Source organism: Gnatocerus cornutus, chromosome 1 (assembly GCF_029298725.1).
Source record: "Gnatocerus cornutus isolate USDA-ARS CGAHR chromosome 1, icGnaCorn1.1, whole genome shotgun sequence".
Taxonomy (NCBI): Eukaryota; Metazoa; Arthropoda; class Insecta; order Coleoptera; family Tenebrionidae; genus Gnatocerus; species Gnatocerus cornutus.
In genome coordinates this window covers 11,206,267-11,224,110 of record NC_142233.1, presented here as the reverse complement: position 1 = coordinate 11,224,110, position 17,844 = coordinate 11,206,267, and the positions used below count along the sequence as shown (strand labels likewise).

The following is a 17,844-nucleotide window of genomic DNA, read 5'->3' as shown; positions in this document are numbered from 1 at the left end:
GCAAATCGGAGGAAATTACTAGGAAATCAGGGGGAAAACAATTCAAATCTTTGGGAAAAAAACACCAAGAAATTAAGGAAATTAATAGGGAATCGGGGAAAATGACTAGAAAATTAGGGGAAATCATTAGGTAATCACAAGAAAATACTAGAAAATCAGAAGAAATTGCAAGGAAATCAAAGTAACTCATTCAGTAATCTGGAGAAATCATTGCGAAATTAAAGAAAAATAGAGGAAATCATTAGGAAATTAGGGGAAATTATTTGGAAATTAGCAAATTATTAGAAAATAAGAAATTAGGAAAAGTAAAAGAAAATCAGGTAAAATCATTGGAAAATGAAAGAAAATTAGGGGACATCGGGGGAAACTACTATAAAATCAAGGGATTTAACATCTTCTGCTTAAAAATAAATATATGAATCAACGTGTAAAATTGAATAATGGGAGCATCTCGCAGAGATGAAATTGAATTTTAAAACCCTTTTAATTCTTTAATTGGCACTCATTTTTAAAGAAATATGGGGAAGGAACCGTCTATTCTGTAACTAAGAATTAGAGAATTGACAATATTAAACATTAACGTGTTATTTTGAAAATTGCACGAAGCATGTATGATTGAAGTCGCTAAAAGAATTGCCTCTTGCCCCTTTCGTTAGTTTTAACCCCCACTCTCAGCAAACGATTTTATATTTCTTATTGGGGATGATAATATCAATTTTTTAATATAATATGTATATTTTGTATTTTATTTCGGTGGTGCACAACGAAACTTTTCGAGTTTAAATATTTTTCAAATACCGACATAATTAACGGAGACCCTCTTGTACTTCCATATTTATACAGGTGGTTCGGAAAGTGACGCATCACCTTGAAAGGGGGTAATTGGGTGGTCCCCCAGATTAACAAAAAATGTTAAAAAAAATCCAGACTCTTTGTTTTCGCAGGAGGAGCAATAGAAAATTAAGAAAATGGCAACATTGCAGAACTGTACCCCCCCATAATTTAAGTTTCCAGTATTCAAAGCCATAGTAACGTTGCTGTTGTATTGTTGGCGTTAGTTAGGTCGGTCCATGAACGAGTAATGTAACTATGGTTGCACGTGAACGGTGCGACACTGATCGAGATTGTTGATTCAAAAGTCTTGTTAACAGTTTTCAGGCATTTCTTACAAGATTTTTACGATTTCAAAATGTCCTTTAGGTAACAAATTCATTTGAACGTAAAATTATTGCATAGAAATCGTTAATTTTCGCATCAAACTTTGCCTCTTCAATCCATCATATCTCGAAAAATTGAAGAAATGGATTTTTTTTTACATTTTTCTGGTGATCTATGGTCCGATGATACAGTTTCACGGTGGTGCGCGACTTTCCGGACACCCTGTATACCTAAAAAAATGAATTTTAAATGTATATGGGACAAGCACTAATTTGCACCAGATTTACGATAAAAACTGAGATATTTTGATCAGTTATGCTGAAAAGAATTTGAATTAGCGAGTATTTCCACAAAAACTTAAAAATTGCTACACACTTTTTAGACGCTGCGACACCAAAAATGGTGATAAAAAACAAATTTTTAGGCGACCTTAACTAAAAACTCAATTTCCAGTTTTTAAGTGCGGACGAAAAATGACCATTTTCTGGTCGTTTTCATTTTTGTTCGTACAAGGGTGGCGCTATCTATCGTTAACTTTTTAAATTACATCATGATACCGACATTACCCCAATTTTATAATTATTTGGGTAAAACCAAATCGATAAACTGCTGTAAAGTGCAACAAAGACGTGTTGAATTATTGCAGATGAATATGTCTAGCAGTGATGAAAGTGCTGCTGCAAGAACATCAAAAAGGACATCAAATCTACTTCATACAAATTGTGAAGTTACACATGTCGAAATTGCAAATCTAAATAACGAAAATATACACTTTTCTGTAGGTCCCATAAATATTTACAATTATTCAGTTGTTATAAATGATTAGATCAATAAATCATAAATAAAAGTTAATTAACTTGTAAATTTAATGATGTCGCCTAAAAAATATCGTGTGTCACGGCCAAAGAGTGCCATTTTGTTCTCGCCTTTTTTCTGACCACGGCTGTCGCCACTTTTTGGTCTTGGTACACAAATAACTTTTTTATCTATTTGTCGTATTTCTTGACATATGGAACACCGACATTTCCGAAGCTTCAAAATTTTGGCCCTCTGGCGACTACCCGAAATTTTAATCAACTTTAATTCAGTTATTTATTGTCGTACGGAAAAAACAAGGATAGTTTTGCACAATAAGAAATCGATAGACTAACTATTGAGAAGTTAGAGGTGAAATTGTATTTTAAAATATTGACAGTGATATTTTTGGAGACAATTTTTGAATCCTGACCTGATGCACCAAAACGGGCTTTACATTAAGAATCAGAAGATGCGTTAAATTCTGCATAAAAGGAGCCCTCAACATAATTTTTCCTACCAAATAAACTAGATCTCGACCAAAATACATTGGGTGTTTTCATGGTAATTTTCAAGAAGCTTTTTTGGAGCGAAAACGACGTTTAATTCCTTTGAGTTACATCAATCGAAAGAGCAGCTAGAGATCTATGAACTTGCCAAATCTCAAATTAATAGGTCAAATAGTATACGAGTGGCGATCGAAAAAACAAAAATTCTACATTTTACTTTGTTTTAGTAGCAAATTGTTATTGCCCGAAAAAAATTACCAAGGAATTTAAAAGGAGTACCAGGATGTAATAATTTCCTTAATTCCGAGATTCATTTCCAAACCACGAACCGTTTCAGTAATTGCACTGAGAATCGTGATTTTTTCGATTACGTACAATCATTGCCTTGGCAGCATAAGTGCACGTGTGCGCCACAAGTTCTAAAGATGTGTCCATTTTTAGTAAATCAACTTCTACAAAGTTCTCTCTTACAACTTTTGCAACATTCCAAATCTGCAATTAAACAATCCGTTCTAATTCCAGAAGATTTTTACCGAGCATAGATAGCATTAACGCGAATCAAATTAACATTGAATTTCCCGTGTAGCCACTTAGATATCGTCATTTCTCTTGGTATTACACAATCGCGGCGCTTATCGTAACAGTGCGTTGAGGCGAGTCACTGCGGCGTTTCGCTGTGATTATTGTGAAAGTCGCAACATGTCAAGTTGAATTTCGAAGCAATTTCTGTTTAATTTATTCCGAATAAGCAGAAAAAACGGTGTTCATGTGGGCTTTAGAATTTGGAGTGCGTTGGTAGCCCTGTCTTTTTGACAGTACGTGATCTGATAAATCAAGTAGGCGTTATTTCAATTTCTGATATTGTTAACACTGCTACCAGCATAAAACAAACGTATGCACTACAGTTCATTTTTCCTGCAGCACTACGAAATGTCAAATTTTGGAATTAGTATGAAATTTGACATTACTCTTTTGGAAATTGGTAAATTCGGTGCAGGAATGGACCATAGACACAGTTTTTTTAATCACATGGTATTACCAAGAACTGGAACATCTCTCTCTTCGGTGGGTAATGATGGTACTTAAACTAGTCTCAAGGGCTACTGCAAGTATACTTGGGTGGGCGCCTTTGGTAATATTTAACCACATTGTGTCTTTTTGGTAAAAATGTGATACGCCCGAATTAATGCTGTAATAATCTAATGCGCTCATTCAAATTTGTTTGTTTGAATTTGGAATATCTTTTGGAAATTTAACATAACAAAACAATTTGAACTTTCCAATTAGTGGCAATTGGTGAAACGTGATTGACGTTTACTAATAGTGCTTTAAGAAAAATTGTAAAGTTATGTGAATCACCCTATATATGTATTTTACTTTCAAAGTTGGCTGTGTTGTTAAGACCTACTTCCACCGGATGTCTCACAGACTTTGACTCGATTACCATTGGGTTGTCCTTTGGTGAGCAACTTCTAAAACATGTATTTATTTCGGGTCCGTTTTAAAATCCCGGAGGTTAGAGGATGTGGAAAAATAGACAAATGGTAAAATTTTGCAGTCTGTATAATTACACTTCTATGGTGTCCCATCAATTTCATATTCGTACCGTATGATCCAGAAAGTGTCATTTGTTGGAGCGTGATAAGATTGCTTCATCAAACAGGCCATGATCCGGAATGAGAAAAAACACATAATAAAACACTTTGAATAGAACTAGAATGACTTTGCAAGATTCATAGAAGATACATAAATCAAAGGTGACCATAAAACATAATAATTGAAGTTTATGTGGTTTGCTTAGTGCTTATTCAAAAAAAATCTCATCATTCATCGTTAAATCTAGAGAGAACACAATAATTTTATAAACTTTTAAATGCCAATTCACGTCAAGCAGTTTCTGTCCTGCTTTTTTTAGTAGTAAATTATTTTTATAATTTCCTTGTGGATTAACATTGTTCGTGGAATCAGTAAAAAGATGAAATAGAAATTTTATTCAATTATAAGCCGATTTTATTTTAAACATGCATTTTTCTTCTCAGTAGGCGTGTGTGAAACATCCTTAATGGTCTAGACCTATGCATGTTTTGAGGTTACGAGTGCAATAAAAATAAATTGAAAGAGTCACAATGGAGGAACAAATAAATAAAAAAAAGTTGTCTTAAATAGTTATTTTTCAACAATCCCTATACAGGTGTTTCAAAATTAGCGAATTCCGAATTCAGTGGTGCCTGTAAATACTTAAAAAAAAATCGCAGTTCCTGAAGAAGATGTCAGCACTTTAATTTTGTTCAATGCGACAACTTTGCAAAACTCACATCTTGACCTATCTTATGATTTCTATTTGTATTGCTTAAATAAGTTCGAAACCTCATAACTGACTGTCAAGTAACGTCAATTTTGCCACTTTTAAGCAGCTTGTGCTCACTAAAGAAGGATGCACATCTAACTGACGACCCAAGTTTCGTGTGCTAATTTTTAGATCGTTGCGGTAAGCGGCAAGAATCTGCTTTTCCATGTGTGGAATCATTATAATGCTTGCGGGTTCAGCGACAAAAGACTCCTGGAGTTGGCTGACGCAGTCGATTGGGCTATCGCTCTTGGTATAGGCGAGCAGCTACCACAGGTCTGTTATCTAATGCCTCCAAAACCAAATACATGTCTGCGTATTCATTATTTGAATAAAAATCCATCATTTGAATCAAATTTTTAGCGGGGTGACAGATCTTGACAAAATTTATAGTTTCGTGCATCCATAGTAACAGACTAATTTCTAGCCACGTTGCCGTTCCATTTTTAAGAATAATAAAAAAAATAGATTTTGTTTACTCCCAAATAAAGCAAATTCTTCAAGAAATTGTTTTACATTATTATTATCCACAATCATCTACACCATAAATAACAATAAACACCGGAATTTTTACCCCGCATTTGAAGAAAATGCAGTTCAAAGAGTGCATTCAGATCAATGTATACTTCATTTCAGACCTTAGCGAGGTCCAAATGTCAAACCTGGCCCGAAATTTGGGACTGTACCAAAAAATTGTGTGGAGAAGTGTACTTTATAGGGACATTTTTATAAACCAAAAGTTGCCGACCTTGTCTGCAATCAGTTTGACAGCACCGTCATAATTTGTTGTTTCGTTGATGAATGCGTTTTCAGTTCACTTTTTGAAAACCAGCAACTTCAGCAATTCTAATTAATAGGTTAATGTAAATAAATCCCTTCGCCAAGTTCGCACCGTTCGCACAAACTGACAGATTTCTGGATTTGACAATGTCATCCCCCTCTACCTCATTACATTCCAGGTGGCACCAACTCTTCCAAAATTTCCTAGCAATGTACAATATACTGCTCACACATATATACTCGTTGACACTAAAATGGGGGCCTCGCTATCCATTGAAATAAGGTATACTATCACGGAATCAAAATTTCGAACATCACTTTTTGACATGGCAATGTAAAGCAAGCTTTATTGTCATTGTGACTAACATACAATAGTACATTATTACACGTATTTCATAAGGCGAGTATTGTAGCACGATGAGTTTTGACCATGATAGTTTTGACCATGACGAGCGCAGCGAGGAGTGGTCAAATAGAATGAGTGCTAGAAGTCGTCTTATGAAATGAGTGTAATATACTATTTTTTTCTACTTTGCATTGCAAATAAATGTAAAAATTGCATTTGAAAACAATTATTTTCGATTAGAGATTTTTGACAAGTTAGGTTGGAGACAAAAGAGGTAATGACATTTGTCTAACAAAATTTCAATTCAAATAATTACTGACGTTTTCTGTTTAATTTTGCAAAATTAGGTATTGCAACGTTTGTTTTTCTTTTGATTCATTATTCCTAAATTCATATTTTCGTGATCATGATGATGATCATCATTGAGGTTGATTCAACGTTAAAGTGTCGGCATAGTAACATAGCCAACATAACCAAAAAAAATTACTGTTTTGCATGCAATAATAAAAACAATTGTTTTTATTGTGAAACGCGTTTGCGTTTCACAATGAAAGTATTATCAACGCAAAGTAGAAAAAGTAAATTTCTGACACTTGCTGTGCCGTTTATAAATTTTAAGGTTATAAAGACAAAGGATAGTTTACAATTTTTAAACATCAATCAATTTGATTCCGCGATAGTTTCTTTGTGGGGAAGTCCCGAATCTTTTTTTTTTCATATTTGAACTATTGAAATGATTCTCTGCAACGCTATGAATTTAGAACTCCCGAATTTTGAGGCACTCTGTATAAAGTTAATATTTTGATTATTATTTTAATTTCAAAATAAATTTTCTTTTGATATATGCCCGTATTTAAAAACCAGTTTTATGTTGCCATCTTTTAGTGATGCTAAGGCCCGGTATTTCAGTACTTGGTTAAACCACGAATTTTTGGTTAACTCGTTTGAAGCGTATTTCAGTATTGGGTTACACTGATCCGATGGTTAAATTTCTTGGTCAGTTGACCAGGGTAGCGAGGGTGGGTTAACCCAAATTTATTGCGCGCGCATTCTAAGATATCTTGAAGATTTGTAATAAATTCCAACATTTTAATGAGGCCCTTTGGGATGTATGTAGGTCGGTACTCTGCGCCACATGAAAAATATCTGGTACATACCTAATATTAAAATTGAATGTCAATTGTTGTACCTATTTGATCTGTTCGTTGTTCGTTGCGAAGTTTAGAGTTGGTAAGTTACATACATATAACTTTAATATGTATTATAACATTATTGTGAATAACACTGCGCGACAAATTTAGCTAATTTTGAGTATTCCTTTTAAAAGTTGATGATTTGAAAGAAATCACCAAATACCTAATATCTTTACCTTAAATTTCTTTAACAGGTACAGATTACAACTTGTTTAGCCGTTAACTTAGATGCGAATTTTTACACTCACAAAAATCCGTTCTTTTATACTAATTTTGAATTAAATGTATTTAATTAATGTAAAAATTTTTGATTTAAAAACAAAAAAATAAGTTATAATCTTATTCCACCGTTTTGGCACTGAAATACGCCTTCTTGGTTGACTTTCTGGTAAATATCTAACCATACTTGACCGTGATTTAAACCAAGCACTGAAATACCGGGCCTAAGTGACATCATGTCACCTGTGACTAAAGTGGCGTTTTAGTCACAGGCTGAAGATAGCGAGTTGAAGTTACCCACTGATGAAATTGACAGTTGGAAATTGATTTGTGGTTACGGTGGTTTCGAATTTGAGGTTATAGAAAAAGTATAGTAGTTTATAAGCTATTCTTTACACTCGTACTTTAAACACTCGCTCCGCTCGTGTCTAAATAAAGTCGTGACTAAAGTGACATTTATAAAAGTTGTTACACAATACACTAATTTAGACCCAAGTGCTTAAAAGTGACATAAAAGTGCGTAAAATTGACATACGAGTCCGTAAAAGTATGTCACTTTGTCAGGAATTGAATTGATTTATCCACTTTTCTTTAATTTCTCATATTGGCGCAGATTTTGCAAATCCCAACCGTTGAATCTGGGTAAATTTTCGTGACTGGATTCGCACCCCAAAACAACTTATTTCAAAAATAAGCTATTTTCGAATTTGCCGCTTTAATAGGTCCATTAGAGTACTCAATTTGGAGTCGTTTATAGGTATCTATAAAAGAACTCAAAGTAGGAAATTTTGTTTTTTAAGAATTGGCAGAACTAATTAGTCTGGCTGTCACCTGTTTCCCGTCAAGTTCTTGGTCAATTCGGATTTTACGATTCGTGTTTAATAAATTGCTGCGTGAATAAAAAATGTAACAATATAATTGAATTGTCCTTTGCGGCCAACAATAACTGTACCTAAATATCATAGATGTGAATACTGGCTGTGAGGTTAGGTTACGTTAAGTCAAAATTCAGTGATACTGAAACTCAATAAATGTCAAATTTTAAATTGAATTTGAAAATCAAGTTGCAAGTCGTGGTTACAAAACCATTACCAATCGTGTAAATCGAAAAGTCTTAGAAATGGAAAATTTAAATTTTTTATTAAAAAAAGGGTGCAAATTCGAAAAAATAGTATAAAGGACTTGTTTTATAATGGCATTGGTGCACTCGCGCCCCATACAAAACTCGCCCACGGCTCGTTTTGTACACCGGGAACTCGTGCCAAATTGGCCATTATAAAACACGTTCTTTAATATACTATTTTCTAATTCAGTGCTGTAAGAAACTCCTTAAAGCTGTAAGAAACTCCTTAAAGCACTGTTTTCTGAGCTGGTAGTCCTGTCAGCTGCTTGTCAAAACTATGAAATTCATTCAATAATACACGTTATTTAATGACATTTGACACTTGAATGACCTTTCACCAATTTACCCGTTCTAGGCAAATGGCCCAAAATGGAAACTTCAAACTGTTTTTCTAAAAAATCGTTGAAATAATGTTTTAAACAAAAAAAAATTGTATACAATACACGTTTCATCAGACGGTCTAGCACACTTGTACCTTTAACACGCTTGGTGGCTCGTTTTCTAATTTCGGGATACGGGGTACGCCAAAACTTATCAAACTTATGTTTTAATTTACTATTTCCAGCGATCGTTTGTTTATAGGTACTATTAATGCATGATTTGTCGGCTGAAATCATGCATTAAAGTGGGCTATTAATCAATGATTTAATGTGTTTATTATAGGCAACCAATTACACACGAAATTCAATAAATTCAATAATGATCTAAAGACGTGGTTCTTAAGGCCCTGGATCTGTTTGTCTACTAAAACCAAATCAAAACGACGATTTTTAGACTCCCAGTTCGATAGACTTCGTTTGGAATTACACTCAAATTTGACAACCGCGGACACATCGGGCACATCCATCATACACATAACCTCACTTTGGTTTTGTATTTTTGGTTGCATAACCACATTTGTACCAATTTTCTTTTTTTGCTGAATTTTTCAATATTTGATCACCGGAAAAGTTTTGTAACTAACTCTATCGTTAATGGACGATTGATAATCTCACTACGTTCATGCCGGTTAAAATCGCTCAATTATTAATCGCTTTAATTAACCAACTTGTTTGTTAAATAGCTATTGCATAAGTAATACAATTTTTGTCCTAACATTTTCCAACATTGCTATGGTAACGTTAACTTATCCGATGTCGAAAGAGACTATTAACGCACTCAAAATAACTTAAAACACCAAATTATGAAAAACAGAATAAAAACTTATTTTATAAAACTACTTTTTTATTGTACTAATTTCCGCACAACGTATTTTGAGAAAATGAAGAAAAATTTTGCATGGGGAAAAAGTTTCACTTGATTTTATACCCGGAAATTGCGGGTTGGATTCCAAGTCACAAACAAGTCGCGTTTGTTTCATATCTACAGGGACTTACCCAACCATATCTATTGCGTTATGTGCCCGCCAATACTACATTAAATATCGTGCATTAATGAACGTTCGACGGAAAACACAATTTTGCACCATCAATTGAAGCACACGGTGAGACTGTTATGTCAGATAGTACAGTGATGAACTTAGAAAAGTGGGTCTTGGAAGATAGATAGATATTGTAGTAATGGGAATAAGGGTCAAAAAGATGTTTAATTTTTCATTAGTTTTATGTTAACATTGTTATAATAACAGTAATGTCTACTTCATTCATGTAGTAGCACCCGCTTTACACACAAAATTTTTGAAGAAAAATTAGCTTGTTTTTTTTTCCGTCACTGTACTACATATTTAAATTTTAATGAAAAAGGTGCTTTAATCTTCAGATTTATTAATTTGTGGGTGATAAATTTTACGTCAAAAATTGAAGCGTTTCCACGATTATTTAAGAGTTCGAAATTATTATTATTAAACTTATTTTATCATAACACCTCTTTTCGACGGATAGACGGATACGTCTCATATGATAAACGTTCCCCTCGTGACCAACGCTATCATTACTCCCTCGTGGAATAATTGCCGATTAATCCCAAAGACTAACGATTTTTTTATTTTTCAGGATGAGATGAAAGAAGAAGACTCTCCTCGAAGATTGTGTCTAGTTTGTGGTGATGTAGCCTCAGGTTTCCATTATGGAGTAGCTTCCTGTGAAGCATGTAAAGCTTTCTTCAAACGGACAATACAAGGTATAAATTTATCTTGAAGTTTCTCTTCCATCTTCAAAATTTTAATGTTTCAGGTAATATAGAGTACACATGTCCAGCATCTGGAGAGTGTGAAATAAATAAACGAAGACGAAAAGCATGCCAAGCGTGTAGATTTCGAAAATGCTTAAGATCTGGAATGTTAAAGGAAGGTGTAAGGTTAGACAGGGTACGAGGAGGGCGACAAAAATATAGAAGAAATCCAGATAGTCCATATCAAGTACAAGTAGTCTCGGCGCAGAGACCCTTGTTACAGTTAGAAGGTAAGCAACTTTTGAGATGCTAGATAAAGTTTTGTACGGTATTCGTACTAGTGTTGTAATATGTTTTTCCGTCACTGTACTACGTATATTTTAATTTTAATGAAATAGGTGTCTTAATTTTCAGATTTATTAATTTGTAAGTGATAAACTTTACGTCCAAAATTGAAGCGTTTCCACGATTATTTAAGAAATCGAAATTATTATTATTGACCTTTTAACTGTTGTAAACGTATACAGTATGTTCCCGGATTGAGTTCACAAGAAGAAAAAAAAACGTTATTTTAATTTTACAAAAAAATGACAAAGGAATAATATTTTTTGCTTAATTTACAATAAATAAATCTTTAATTAAAAGCTGTGTTATTAAAATTGAAAAAAACAAAAAATAACGAAGAACTTTTTTATTTTTAATTTTGCAAAAAATGTCAAAGGGATGAAATTTGTTTCTTAACTCAAACCAATTTCCACTATTTGATTGACCCATTACCTGTTTTAGCACATAGTTCAATTCTAACTCGTAATTCTTTAAGACTGTTTCGAATTTTCTCAATTATTGTTAAGGATGCAACTGCATTTCTTATACAATTTTTTAATACTTACAAATTATTGGGTAAATTTTCCTTTAATCTTTGACGCACTATTTCATATTGTGAATCCACAGCCTGCTATTATTTAAATACGATTACAAAATTTAATAAACAGAAATAATGAAAACATTAATTTTAAGAGTGCAAACTAATAATTTTAAAATTTTAATTGCAGTTTTATCTGTTTTGAAATAAGCAAAAAATGTTATTTGTTGTAATTTTTTTGTAAAATGGAAAATAAACTTTTTTTCCCTCTTGTGAACTCAATCCGGGGAGATACTGTATATACGTTTTGACATTTTTTTCATAAACTACAAAAGACGAGAATTTAAAATTTTGGGAACAAAAATAAGCGAATAAAAGAAATCGATTGACAAGATTCACATATTCGTGACACTTCCGGTTATGCCGGAAGTAGTAGTCAACTTGCTTATTTAAAATGGAACATCCCATATATTACTGCATTTTCAGATTCTACATCCAAATTAAGGGTGACTTTATTTATAATGTGCTGCACTTAAATCGAACCATTTCAGAGATACAGTAGGGCCTCGTTAATCCGGAGAGGCAAAAACAAGACCCTTTCCGGATTATCGAGGCGTCCGGATTATAGTATGCCGTATTTGACGGTACTAAAACACATGTTTAACTTTAGTTTCTTTAATCAATTTTTAAATGAAAGCATAAAGACAAAAATGTACATGTTCATGTAGAAAAACAGTAAGTTAAATTACATAAAACATTAGACTTTACATAAACAAAAGACTGACGACGCATTGGCTCATGGCAGCCCGCACCTACACCCGTCCCCGCCCGTCCCCCCGCAAAGCTCATTGCCCGGCCGGATTACAGCGATCACCGAACTAGCAGAGGTCCGGATTACCGAGGCTCTACTGTATTTTGATTTTTGTAAAAAAAATTGCACAAGTGAAATTTTTTTCCGAAATAAGTACCATCTAATCTATTTCAAAATCGCCACATTAATTGGAAAATAACCACAATACAAATGTTCAATGAAATGTTGCATTAACTTTATGTATTGGACACCTATTTCCTACTAAAAATATGGAAAAAAGAAGTTTCTTTACTGTTTTGTTTCCAATTTTTTTAAGCATGCTTTAGAATGGTGACTATTCAATTTTATGTGGATCTTTTATAAACACATTTTGGTGATTTAATAGAAATAAAAAATACTAAATGTTTGTGGAAATATTTTTTTTGTAATGCATATTTAATTAAGCCATTACCGCTCAGTGTCCTATATATAGGACAGCCAGTTTACAATTTTTTTAAAATACTTTAGAATTGCTTTTTCTGTATCTTTTAATTTTTACCATTTTTACTGCCTTTTGACTCCATTAACATTTTTTTTCAAGCAAATGGTTGTTTCAGTTTTTAGCAACAAAAAATTGAAAAACCTCGGTTTTCAGTGTATTTGTCACTTCACCGTATTTAATTTTTTTGCTGTAAAATGATAAACTGAATCTATAATTTGACTTATGGATTATTACATGTAAGGTTCATTCTTAACAAAGCTACATATTTAGTACATATTTTCTGCTTTTTACATAGTAATAATAGGTCGTAAATTATGCTATCCTATATACAGGGTGATTCACGAAGTGAGGTAAATGTTTAAACCAGTAATGGTCCCTAATATGGGGGCCTAAAAAAATAAAAAAAAATTATTGCCAAAAAGGACCCAAGATATAACGCTTCAAAGTTTTGGCCAAAACCGTTCGAGAACCGCTAGCGAGAGTAAATGTAAACAAACCCTTATCTATTAGCTTCAACAAAAACGGACTTTTAATCCGGTTTTGTTGAAATCGCAAAAAACCACATTCGTTTTTTTGTTCGGTCGTCGTTCTAATTTTTCGGCCAAAAAGTTTAATACAACTCTTGTGCGTTAACCATTTTACAGCGCTCATTTTACGCTCAGCGCTTTTACTCCGTCTACGCCGTCGTGCTTCAAACTGTTTTCGCGTTGTAAAATTAAAGTTACCACACGCGACCCTACGACCTCTACGACCCCATATGAAAGTGCATTTTCCACACGGTTAAATGACTCCGAAAGTTGATGTTTTCGTACAATTGCGTCCAAAAATTATGCACCATGGTGTGAATATAATATGCACCCAACAATTCATTTTACCCCTAAAACTTTTAGGTTGGTGTGCTTGAGATCTGAGCGGTCAGTTTTTGTACAAGGGTGCGTCAGACAACCAAATTTTATTTACAACTCACTTGAAGACTCATGCAGATTGAGTCGACTAAACAACATGATTTGAAGACCATTGAAAGAAATTTTGAATCAATGTTTGTATTTTTAAGCAATGGCCTCATTTCCACTATAAGTTGATTGCGATTAAATTAATCACGGATTTAATTCAGTTTGATTGCTGACATGGACGGATGATGGTATCAAATATTATTTTTAATTAAAGATGTAATTTTTAATTTCTAATTTATTTCTTAAAATTCATTTTTCTTCACATAATTCACTTTCATTGCTAAAAAAGTAAATTTTAGAACAATTGATTTTTAATTCTGATCAATAGTAACTAAGTATAGGACGGTTTAATGCAATAATTGAAATTAAATTAAACTTGCAACTTACTTATGTCACTTTAACATAATGTTAAATATTTCATTTCATTCTAAATTGTTAGAGTAACGGTATCACTTTAGCAGGAAATTGTATAAAGGCACATTTAACAATCCTAGTGCTGTTAAAAATTTGGCAACAATACTAGTGTTGGTAATTTTGTTAACCCGTCGATGGTGACTTTTTGGTCATGAAATCAAATAGGTTAAGCTAACCTAATTGACAATTTGATTACACAAAACGGCCTTCCTGGCTGTGACGAGTCTATTAAATCCTGATTTGCAATCCAACAGGCTGTAAAAGAAACACGTTTTTAACGGAAACACTTTTTTCAGAAATGTCAAAGAATTGACAAATATTTTCTCATCAAAAATCTCCCTAGGCAACGTTGTCGGGTGTAATGCAGGGGAAAATTGCGGTGTTGGTGGTGTTTTTTTAAAAAAACGGACTTTATAATTTTTTTAATTATTTGTCTCTAGATATAAAATATAGTTTTTTTTTAACTTTGCCATAAAAATACATTTTCTGTCATTGTTTGGGACCTAAGAAACTCAAATTTTCTTCATTTTTTTTCACTAGTGATTAACTTATGTTTCTATTAACTAGTAAGTGAAAAAGTTACAAAACAATGAGAGCAAGTGATTTGACATGTCAAAATTGACAATTATATTTTTATTTAATTAAAGCGAAATTTGAAAAATTTTATACTGCACTTTTAAGCTAATCTAAATTTTAATCATTCGTCAACTCTCTATTATTACAAGTTAACATTAGATTAAAACAAAACTTAACTTACTTAACTTAACTTAACTTAACTTAAGTTAACACGTTGAGTAACCTACTATATTTTGTCTGTATGTCCTGAAACTTTATTTCCAAATATTTTTTCCCCAATTCCAGTAAATTTGAATCAACAAAAAGGCTGTAATTTATTGGGGATCAATTCTGGTCATCAGACAAGACCCACCACTTGAGCGTGATTATGTTTATAGGGTCTTGCGGTCAGTTTGGTGGAAACTGTTTAAAAAGTTAAAGTCATAAACGCTCCACCGTATTTATACGTTTCTTTTACCATCACAGCACAGCAAAATAAGATCTAAATAATTTTAGAATAGGGTTTTTGCAAACATTGAAAAGTTACCTTTTTATGACTACCCAGAACGGACTTGTACCTGCCCCGGCGAGGCCCTCAAAATGTTTTCCGATGCTATTTGGAAATAAGCAATGGGATGGTGCAGTATTTTTGGACGCAATTGTACATCCATTTCCTAAAGTAAAAGTCACTAGTGTGACAGACCTGTCAACATTGGCAGTTATTTTGAAATACAAATGTAACTCTTGAATTTTTGTTTCAAATATGTAGACAATGTAAAACAACATGCATAATGATAAAAATGAATTGGTTAGGTCGTTTCTGACAAATCAGTTTTTGACAGGTCTGTGCGGATATATTCATATCACACTAGTGACTTTTACTTTCGTAAATGGATGTACATACAAAAGTATATTGTACAACAAGTGTTGAAAATGGAAGATTTCACACGAGTTTGCAGAATTGAGACACGAGCTGTAGGCGAGTGGCTTAAGCAAACGAGTGTGAAATCGAATTTTCAACACGTGTTGTACACGATATTTTTCCGACGACCACAAAAAACGCAGAGTTAATATTTATTTTTTTAATTAAAGTTTATGGTTTACGCTCTTCCACTTGCAAATAACGGTGCAAAAACACGTCAAGTTATCTCTGGTCAAATTAAAACTTAAAATGACATTCGGCAGAGCAGTCTAGCCGCGGACAAAATAATTATGCCGTTGCGCCGAAAGTTAGATACCGATAATGACCGATCGGTGCCAACCTGTATGCAAAATAAAAACACACAGCTGTCGGCCAATCAGAGATTTCAAATTTTTTATTGCACACGGGTATGGCTCTTCGTTCGTCTTCGTGCTGAAATTGTTTGCAATTTTAAATTTTCACTAAGAGAAAACTGTACGAAATGTGGCATATTTTATAGTGGTCGGCGGAAAAAAACATAAACCATCTAAATATGTGGAATACGTCACTTTTTTATGAGGTTTGAGAAAAATGGCATTTAGAATAGATAAGAAATGAACTATTGTCGAAACTTATGGTTTCTTCCTGATGATGAAAGGTCGTAGGAAAAATAGTGTACATAACTCGTCGGAAAGTGTCTTTCTTGCACTCGTGTAATATCTACTTTTACACTCGTGCGAAATTGGTCACTTTCCGTACTTGTTATGTTAGTATCTATTTTTATCACGGTTTGGTTGGCATTGCAACGCCTAAGAAGTATCATTTTTAGTGAAATTTTGGTTCTTGCGGAAATATTCGCGAATTCATTTTTTTTTTCAACATAGCTGTGATAAAAATATCTGAGTTTTTATTTTAAATCTAATGCAAATTGTGTTTAAAATTTGCGAAAAAAACGCTGTTTCATCAAGTTAGTTTTCAAAATTCTGACAGCGCAGGGGCAAACTACGTTTACACCAAAATTTCACAAGTCACTTCATTCACTTTTATAAAGGTTAATTTTGATTAACACGGGCATGTTGCACTCTAGAAATCGTTAATTTACATCGACAAAGCGACAATTTCACAAAGTAAGACTTTTGTTACAATCTAAAGCGAGCTAAAGGATTGATGTTATTTGTGACACAAGATGTTGACAGATGGATGTAAACGTAGTTCCCAATTTTGACGTAATGAAATTGGAAACTAACTTGATAAAAGCGCATTTTTTTTTCAAATTTTGAAGACAATTTGCATTGAATCTAAAATAACAGCTGAGATATTTTTTACACATTTATATTGAAAAAATAAATAAATTATGGGTTGATGTCACAAACATATTTTTTCGTCAGCTTCTAGAGCTTTGTCAACTATGAGCGTATGCAAATTTTCAAAATTTTATCTTTAAAATTAAAGACGATTTTCGGGGGTGAACACAAGTGTTGCCGGACCCTGTATATAGGACAGCTTATAAAAAATAGAAGACACACTTTTTTTTTAAAATGTTTATTTTAGGATCACTCAGGTATCTAAACTAAACCTCATATGTAAAATTTATGAAAAAAAAAATTATTATTTTTGGTAGCGGGCGTTAATGGGTTAATTTAATTTACTTGATAATGATGATTTCTTCTTTCAGATATAAAAATGTTAGACGCCCTGGCTATATGCGAACCCGACTGTCTAGAAATCAACACGGCATTAGAAAATTCAAAACATCGGACCCTTTCGATACTCAGTGACCTGTACGATAGAGAATTAGTGGGCATCATCGGCTGGGCGAAGCAAATCCCAGGCTTTACAGATCTCTCCTTAAACGATCAAATGCGACTGCTGCAGAGCACATGGGCGGAAATACTTACACTAACCTTAGCATATAGAAGCGTGCCATTAATCCAATTGGCTCGACTAAAATTCGCGACGGATTTCACGTTAGACGAGAAACAATCCCGAGATTGTGGAGCCATAGAATTATATCAAACGGTGAGTTCTTCGAGCAACAAAATCCATTTTTACTCTTTTTTTCTAGTGTTGCCATGTTGTTGAAAGGTTAGATAGTTTATCAATTTTAAAAGAAGAATACTACCTCCTTAAAGCACTCGTTTTGGCCAATTCTGACGTGCGACTGGATGAATCTCATTCTTTGAAGAAGTTTCGGGATTCGATTTTGTCGGCGTTGTCGGATACCGTAAGCATCTTAAGGTAAATCTTCCGGTAGTCTAACAAAGAAATTCATTGATGGTATTTTTTTA

General features: G+C 33.3%; 1 protein-coding gene across 4 annotated transcripts in view; it reads left to right on the top strand.

Annotated features, from left to right (window-relative positions):
- ERR (estrogen-related receptor) overlaps positions 1-17,844 on the top strand; it is a 61,346-nt gene that overhangs the window by 42,713 nt on the left and 789 nt on the right. For all 4 annotated transcript variants that reach the window (XM_088033458.1, XM_088033466.1, XM_088033449.1 and 1 more), the window contains exons 4-7: positions 10,462-10,588; positions 10,642-10,869; positions 17,232-17,575; positions 17,622-17,794. In XM_088033458.1, coding sequence (XP_087889584.1) covers positions 10,462-10,588; positions 10,642-10,869; positions 17,232-17,575; positions 17,622-17,794 — 872 coding nt within the window. The remainder of the gene's footprint in view (positions 1-10,461; positions 10,589-10,641; positions 10,870-17,231; positions 17,576-17,621; positions 17,795-17,844) is intronic.